Source organism: Pavona decussata, unplaced genomic scaffold, assembly GCF_977016875.1.
Source record: "Pavona decussata unplaced genomic scaffold, jaPavDecu1.1 SCAFFOLD_68, whole genome shotgun sequence".
Taxonomy (NCBI): domain Eukaryota; kingdom Metazoa; phylum Cnidaria; class Anthozoa; order Scleractinia; family Agariciidae; genus Pavona; species Pavona decussata.
Genome location: NW_028145487.1, coordinates 370,456 through 379,573, shown reverse-complemented (window position 1 = coordinate 379,573; position 9,118 = coordinate 370,456). Strand labels below are relative to the sequence as shown.

At 39.7% G+C, this 9,118-nt stretch overlaps 1 protein-coding gene across 1 annotated transcript; it reads left to right on the top strand.

Moving 5' to 3' along the window:
• Positions 1-6,764: 6,764 nt before the first annotated feature.
• On the top strand, positions 6,765-7,961 carry LOC146477849 (neuropeptide FF receptor 2-like). The gene has a single exon (XM_085113003.1). The coding sequence runs from the start codon at positions 6,765-6,767 to the stop codon at positions 7,959-7,961; it is 1,197 nt and encodes a 398-aa protein (XP_084969129.1).
• The last annotated feature ends 1,157 nt before the right edge of the window (positions 7,962-9,118 follow it).

Below are 9,118 nucleotides of genomic sequence, written 5' to 3'. Positions count from 1 at the left end.
ACGAGGCTTTTGGCCAAATGCTCACTCACAGTAAAAATACTTAGCCTCGCTTTCATAGTTAGGCAAAGACCCTTTATAAGAGGGCGTATCCATTAGTTCGCCCTCTCAGTCTGCAAGCCTTAAACTTCAGATTTCAAGAAAATCAAGCAATCAACCCACCCCCATCCCCGTCTTCCTCCCGTATAAGTATTGTATTTAATTGTGTAGTTTGCCTTTTTTCTGGCCCTCACCTTTGCTAGAGCTTTTAATACCTTATTGTTACCTCACCGTTTGTCAGATATTAGTTTAAGTTTTGTACTTTTCCATTAAAAGCGGCCATTAACAATGGCCAAATTTTTATCCCAAAACAAAGTGAGTTTGTGTTATGTTTTAGGGTTTTACTAAAGCGCTCTCGCAAACAAGCTTGGCTGTTGGCAAGCAAAATTGGTCTCTTTAAATGTTGCTCGCAACCGCAGAGAGGAGACATAAAAATATTTACTGCCCAAGCTGGTACCAGCAGTCTTCGAATAACAATAGGAACTACGACCCATAAGAAACGTGCTACTAGTTCAGGCACTGAACGTATTTGTCTGAGGTTCATTGAAGAAGGCCAAAAAGAACAAAGTAAAGACGAACAAAAGGAATGGCAAGAGCAATCCCGAGAAAGAAAGGAGAAAATGTTTAAGAATACTGAGAAATGAGGGCAGGAAGACGCCGTCAACGAAGAAGAAGAAGAAGAAGAAGAAGAAGAAGAAGAAGAAGAAGAAGAAGAAGAAGAAGAAGAAGAAGAAGAAGAAGAAGAAGAAGAAGAAGAAGAAGAAGAAGAAGAGAAGAAGAAGAAGAAGAAGAAGAAGAAGAGGAAGACGAAGTGGGGGAGAAAGAGCTGTAGTAGGAGTTGGATGGGATAACAAGGAGTGATCGTTTCAAGGACCTTAATAATGCGTTATGTGGAGTCCTACTGGAACTTCATTTGTGATGTAAAAAAATGGCGTTGCTGCTGCATGTTTCTTTCATTTAGGATATGTAAAAGACACACGGGACATGTGAATCCTAAACCAGCTGAAAATGCGCGAGAGAAAATATTTGAATTTGCTTAGTAAGATCTCTCGATGCATTTCGTAAAGAGTTTCTTTTGATTGCAGAAGTTTATTGCGTTCGAAATAATTAATTTGTAGTCATTACAAATGCTGCCTTAGTGGATTGAAATGTTACGTGAGACCGAATTACATTTCGGATTGCTTTTGCAATCGTTCGTGGCTTTATAGCTTTAATTTTCTATGAATGAATTAGCATTCCGGGTTAGAGTTCGTGTTTTTTTAAGACGCAAAAGGATTATACCCCTCGAAGCGTGAAGGCAAAAAGGAATGCAGGAAATTTTGTAAAAGGAAATGGAAAACACAGCAAGCTCCCTCTTTGATCACTTTTTAACCGAGTGTCTTATATGCCACATTCTGTATTTTTCGTAGAATATTGACAGTGCTGTTCCCAGCATTCGCACGCCGGTATTTTGCGACATGGACCTTATAACTAGCTCGGTTTTCTTTGTTTTCGGCTTTCTCTTCTATAGGCCAATAATATTAACACTACAAAGGAGAAGTTGAGTTATTCCTGCGCGCAGAATTTTGTTACAACTTTTCAATTAAACTAAAAATGTCCGACTTAGGTTCGCGTGGTAGTAACTGTTTTTCATCGATTTTTTCAGCATTGGTAAAAAAAAAAAGTTATTGCAGTTTGAAACATATTATAAATCAAACGGCTCTTTCAGTAACAAGAAGCTGTTTTCAGCTGATACTCGGGCCATATTTGACTGCGTGGTGCTTAAGCCAACGATCTTTTAGCAGAGATAACTTCCAGCATCGCTGACTTCCCAAAATCGATAGAAATAGACGGAGATACACACTCAGGAAAACAATAGTTCAGGCTCCAGAAGTGATTTATCGTTTTATTGCTACAGCTCTGTTTCGTATGATCAGGAGCTGACTACACTCATCACGCAACTTCAACGAATGACCGTAAAGTAAATAAAGTAATCAAAAACTGGTGATTTAAAGCAAGCAGCTGCTAGGCGATAAAATACAATTCCACGTGCCGTGAGAGAGTTCACGTGCCATGATACAAACGGTTACCTTACGTTATACGAGAGGTTTTGGGTACGTATCTATTTATATGAGGGCATGGATTTATGAAATCATTCGAACTGGTGATTTAAACAAGCGTTTGCTGGGCGATAAATTACTTATGCTCGTGGCGTGAAACAATTCACGTGCCATGATACAAACGGTTACTTTACGTTTTTCGAGAGGTTTTGAGTTCATATCTATTTCTGTGGGGGGTTTGGACTTCGTTTGCTCAGGCTACTAAGATCTTTTCTACGGAAATAAACTTTTCGTGAAGACATAAGTCACATTTCTTGTTAATGTTATTATCGGGTTTGAACTTTTTGAGTACTTTCCATTTAATTAGAAATGTTTTGTTTGCGTCCGTCAGGGTCCATATATTGTTCAGATAGTTCCGTTACATTGCGTCTGTTGGCGTTTCGGAAGAATGTGTTGTGCCAGTCCCACGTAAGATTCAGTTGTTGTTACCGTCGTTCGCTTGGAGGCATTTACCATCAAGTGGGCATTCTGCTTTCTTCCTGCAGTTGTAGCTCGGGTCATGATTTTGGTTTGGGGTTGTTGCTACATTTGGGAGTATCAGTTTTTTTTTTGTGTGATGCGATCATGGTTTTCATGTTTGGCATGCATGAGTAGGTGAGTTTTAGTGTCTGTCTGTTGAAGACCTTGTTTATTGGGTGGTTCTTGGGGAAGCATTTGTCGACGATGGATAAAAATGTCTGTACAATTGACAATTTCTAATTTTCCTATTTAGTATACACTGACATCATGTAAACACTCTAATATCAACTTATCCATGTAAGCTCAAATTCTTTTACTCGGATGTATCAACGATATGAAACACTATTTAGCCAAACAAAGCTCTATGAGCAGGCTAGGGTACAAAAAAAGGAAGTTTGTTGGCAAAACGGTTTCCTTCTTGAACAAATTCAAAAACTGATGACAAAATTGCAAGTACGTTCGCATGATTTTGTCGTGCGTGATGTATTTCTTGGCCCGCCAATTTTTCTGCACGTGTCTTGTTTCGCGTTTCGTAATATAAATGCTCCGCGAAAAAAACCCATAAAGGGTCAGGATTTTTCCGGCGGAGGAATCAAACACGAGAATTGTCATCGTAGGACTGAGTGTGACACGATAGCGATCGCGTCACCGATTACATCTCTATAATTAATATAAAGTCAAATTAGAAAATTAAGTCTTATTGTGGTCACCCAAATCAAAGCTAGTCGAAAACTGTCTCTCTTTCCCTCTCTTCCTCAGCGTGCACTTGCGATCGATCGTTCGATTCGACATGACCATTCTTCTTTTGTAAAACATTCGCGTTGCTTGCGGTGAGGTCTGCATTCGAATCTTTGGAATTCTTTGAATTTTCTAAGCATTCTGCAGCGTCTTGCGAGGGTCCCGAAGAAAGCTGCAAAACGTCACTACACTTTTTTGTTTCGATTTCGCATTCGCGTTTTCGATACCCACCATCTACATCATGCAGAGTTAAATTCATGCGCGTGCTGCTCGTGCCGCTCGTGCGACAAACCTCCTAAAGGTTCATGATTTCTTGCACAACTGCCACCCTCGCTAATTAGACGAAACGGAATGCACCATGTTCAAGTTACCTCCTCTTCTCTTATGCTATATCCACGGATTTTAATCCTTACGTTTTAGCTTTCTTCGCCACTCGACATGCTATCATTGCCTTCACCTTTTTGTTCTATAGACTCCAGAACCCTCTCTGCGCTAAGAGAAACGTTCACGAACGCTTCACAACCGACGCCAAATGTTTTGATTCAAAAGAATAGTGACTTGCAGAATACATCGGGGAAAGGGAGGGGGAGCTTAGAAAGCGAAAAAAATGAGGGAGCTCGGGACCCTCCCCTTCCCCGATTACTTAACTCCGCGCCTCACGGCCCGAGTACAAAGAACGCGAAGAATTTGATAACGCCACCGAAAACTTTACTCGTGCCACTCGAGTACAAAATACGATACCGAGAACAATAACTCGTGGCCCGAAGTCTTATCTCTCGGCCCATCGCGACCCCAAAGAGAAAAAAGAATTTGATAATGCTACCGAAACCTTAACTCGGTCCGCCTTACGGCCAAAATCATGGCGGTCGCCGAGGGAGATGCGAACAGAGATTTTTTTGATGCTCTACTTCGTCTCTTGAACACTTTATCCACGAATCGTTAATTGATGAGCGGACAGAATGCATCCGAAGGATCGTTTACCTAGAAGAAGATGTTTTAGCCGTACTTCGAATGGGATTTGGCAAGGGTGTCATATACCAGTTGATTCCAAAAGTCAGGATGAAAAAATTGCATTCTTCTAGTGGTTTCAAAACATCTGTTGTTGTATTGAGTCCCCTAGAGTACATACGAAAACAACAAGTCGAAAATATTGAAAGGGAGGATTGTGGAATCACTGCTGCCACAATTGGGGAATTCGTCGAGGTCGACAGTGAAATTGGGACAGGGAACGTCGACATTGTTTACGGCAATGCTGAACAATGCCTGAGTGATCGATGGAGAAAAGTGTTACGGTGTGGCAATCTTCACCAGACGAAGGTTTGGTAGTCGTTGAAGTTTCACACAGTTGCAACCTCGGTAAGTTTAATACAGCATGATAATGTCAACATTCGAGCAGAAGTTTTTCACGCTCGCTTGGAATGAAGCTGAGGCATTTATAACGACGTTGAAACACGAGGTTGACTGTCTCCTCGATTTAAGCATAAAAGTTTGGGAAAAAAATAATTTAGAGAGCTCAGCTCTTTTCGGCTTAGAGAATGCCATTGTGTATTTTTAGAAATTTTAGAATTGGGCATTTAAAATCATAGATTTTTTTGTGGCATAATATTATAAGTTCAAAAATATTTTTAGAATTTTGAAGGTTAGCGCCTTCCAAGATGAATTTGTTTCCGGTAAAATCTGATTGGCTTACATATAAAGCATGACAAAAGATAACATCACGTAAGCAATAATGGGGCGGCAGACGACTCGTGCAGTAATTGTATCAGGCGTTCTTTTTTCTCTTCCTGCTCCCGACCGCCGACTCTCGCGCTACCACATTTTCGCGCTCGATCCCCCGAAATAAAGAGAACGCCTGATCGCAGGTTACTGGTTTAATGTTAGTTGGGCAAACCGGCGGGCACGTCGTCACCGCTTCCGTCTTTTCCAGGAGGGAGAGGGAGGAAGACGCTTGGAGGAAACAGTGCTTCAACATTTTGACGCCAATTGTTAAGGCACACTGTTAATTTGCATTATCTAATGTTCATTACTTTTATCATTAAAAAAAGAAACTAAATCCAAGAGCTGACTATCCAAACTATAAAGACGGAATGTTTTACTATTCCACCTAAAGAACCAGCATGTGTGAGGTAAAATGCCTTGCAGGGTCGGCAAACGTGTTGTACATTTATTTGCATTCAAATTATAAGGTTGTAGTTGTTTCAAGTTGCCAGAGACTAATTTAGTCAAAATTTAAAGAATTTCATGAATCAGTCTTCATAAATTTTTCAGCCCTCGCATTGCCACCAATTTCCGTGGCCGTCTGATTCGATCAAAAAAAAAAAAAAAAGACAGATCGAAATATTACATATTTGCCAGTTCTTCTTCTTCTTCTTTTTTTTTTTTTTATTATTATTATTATTTTTTGCTTTAATTATTTCAAAGAAGAACAAAGCAAACTCGATACCCTTTGTTACGAAAAACTTGATTCCGCCCGTTTCTGTCCTTTATATTTTTCCTTTTCAACCGTTACCAAAAATGGAAAAATTACCCGGCTCCTATATATACGAATCAGCAGCAGGTGAGTTTTTATTGTGCATGTATGTGAATAAAAGTAATTGAATTTGGATCAATCGTACCCAGTTGTTGACTTTATAAATGGAAGTGAATTTAATTTGTTTAATCGTGATCAATCGTTGACTATCTACGATAGCAAATGGAACAAAATTATCCCAGGAACACAATTTTCGAGTTTAGTCCAACTTCGCAACCATCTGTCAAAATTGGGGGGCTCCAGGCTAAGATCCTCTTAGAAGAACCATGCAGAATAAATAGAAACGTCCTCTGTTCACTAAGGAATATTTCTTAACCTGTTTCGGCAAAAGTAAACTTTGAAAGTATTACATCCCGTGCTTATACTTTTCCGTCAGCTGTTAAACTGAAAAAAGTTGTCATTTGCTGTGTTAGATTTCTGGTAATAAATTTAAGAAATTCAATTAAAGAAACTCAATGATCTCCTGTCAAGAACTATCACTTTTTAATACCCATGAGTTAAAATTTGATCATCCACAGACATCAAGCACAATCAAAGTTATAAACATCCTGCGCAGCTTATCAGAAGGATTAGACTTTGATAGCAGTATGTTTAAAGGAAGAATTAATTAACCGCGATAACGATAAGTAAAAAGACAGGCACATTGAAAAAATGCGACATTGACAAGTGCATTGTAAGACAGCAAGGACATGTAAAATTGAGACCATTATACTATCAACTTCTCCCTGTCACTCAACCGACAACCCACGGCCAGTTTTGACTCCAGAAGACGCTGATCATGAAACTCAGTACAAAGCAAACTCACACGTATATCAACCAACTGGTGAAATATACTGTAAGAACCGTCATTCAAGAGAAGAATTCATCAGCTCTCCCGACGACTAAGAGAAAGCAACACAATCATGTCTGAAAACTCGAGCTCAACATTTCAGTACAACAGCTCATCCCAAACGGATGAACCTTCCAACAGTACCAGCGAAGGTTGCATTTTCGCAGACTCCAATGTAGAAACGGTACTCATGGTTCTTGCCTATTTCATCATTCTCCTAGTATCTCTGGTTGGAAATGCCCTTGTAATCTTTGTCATCTGCAAAAACAAGCAACTGCAAAAGTCGATTAATTTTTATGTTTTCAACATGGCCGTGTCCGATCTCTTCACTCCCTTGACAATCATGCCGATGAATGTTGTACGTATTATTTCAGGTTCCACTGCCTTTATGGTCGATACCCCTTTGGTGCTTGGGAACATCTTATGCAAGCTTTGCTACTTTCTCCCTGATGTTTCTTTGATGGTCTCCATCCAAAGCCTTCTGTTGATATCGGTCGACAGGTTCATAGCTGTTGCTTTTCCATTGCAGATAAAACTAATCTCGTCCAAAGTGCGTTTTATCTGCATTTCGTGTACCTGGATTATAGCCATTGCTGTTCATGCACCTTACTTTTACACGTTCAAACTGATATCCGATGGAAATTCATATAATTGCTTGGAGCGCTGGGGTGCTAATCATGTGGAAATTCACAAGAGATATCTCACGGCAGTATTCATTACTTTCTACCTGGTACCAATGTGTGTCTTCGCCATCTTGTACTGCACAATAGCTTGGACTTTGAAATGGAGGCACAAACAAAGGAAAAGTATGTCCATATGTCGATCCGGTTCATATCAAAAGAATACACACATTATCCGTTTATCAGTAGCCATATTAACAGCTTATACTGTTTGTATAGGTCCACAGTTTGTCTTAATCTTTATTAGAACTTTCATGTGGCATTGGCAGAATCCACCTATCTGCGCATTTCAAACCGTGATTCCGTTCGTTTCACTCTTCATGGTGTATTCGTGGAGTGCCATCAACCCATGTATCTGTTTTTCTTTTAGTAAGAACTACCGAAACGGTCTTAAAGAAATAATTACTACCCGAGCTGGTACCAGTGGTCTTCGAATGACGACAGGAATTACCAGTCTTAGGAAACGTGCTACTAGCTCTGGGTGTGAGCGTATCTGTCTGAGGGTCATTGAACAAGACCAAGAGATGAAAAAGAAGACAAACAAAAGGAAGAGGAAGAGCAAGTATGAGACGGAAGAAAGGAGAAAATGATCAAGAATACAAATGTGGACGGAAAGACGATGGCGAGGTAGAAGAACTGGAGAACTGCACCCACAGTAGCAGAAAAAGGAGGAGGAGGCGGAGGAGGACAAATGATAACAAAGAAAGAATATGTCAACTACGGACACTTCCTAACCTAATAAACTGACTTTGCTGACTCTGTTTTCAGAGGATTTATAAAGGACATTAGGGACAACTTGAATTAACTGGCCGCTAATGGAAGAGACGAAAGATTTCAATTCCGGGAAGATCAATTTCAAAGACTTTCAAGTCACCTGCATAATGCCTTGAAACGTACGTCTACTTATAGTCTTCCCGTTGAGAGATTTGCCTTGCTGATAACTGTTAAGACGCCATTTTACGTTATAAAAAGGGACTCATCCGCATGTTGTGTATCATTTATTTAATATCCACGCTAAACGTGACTGCTCATCTTCAACACTAAGTTGTCGGGTTTTTTTTTTTTACCACTAAACTTGTTGGAAGCCTGATACGGCGCATTGATTATTTAAATAGGCATTATCTTGTATTCGCTGAAGTTTATCCTCTCCTGAGTGCATGAAAACCTGCAAATAAGACAAAAACTATGTGAAATCGCACTAAATGATAACCGTTCTGTAAAATCGCTACAGTTAGCAAACGCTGCGGGAAACAGGCCCAATATATTGTGAATACAGTTAGCAAATGTACCTTAGTAAATGACGCCTTATTCATTTTATTCTTTGTAGTGTCAAGAAGGTTGAAAAAGATTAGGTTGTCGACATGAAAGGAATTGTGTTGGACCGTACAGAGTGTGACTCATAAAAAACCTGCTGAAGAAGTTTCTGCAATATCGTCTACACCATCCCCAGGGATGCGTTGTGGTTCTGTTTAGTTTCAACAGTTTCACTTGCAACCTTTGTGAAATCTCATTTGTATGGGTTCCAAAGTCTGTAGCAATTACTATCAGTAGGTGAAGGGTTTATTGTGTATGAATAGGAGGGTAGTTGTTTGTGAAAATTAAAATAATTATTAGTAAAAATGTTGTTGTCTATAATGGGTAGGTTGCGGGAATGACCTCTGTAACTCAGCAATCTCCAGCTCCATTTGGTATCAAAAAGGCAAAACTAGTGAATTGAAAATAAAATACAAAATTTTAAGGCAACATG

What these genes read in the sequence shown, in the direction of transcription:
- LOC146477849 (XM_085113003.1), top strand. Translation starts at nt 6,765, where the DNA reads ATGTCTGAAAACTCGAGCTCAACATTTCAGTACAACAGCTCATCCCAA.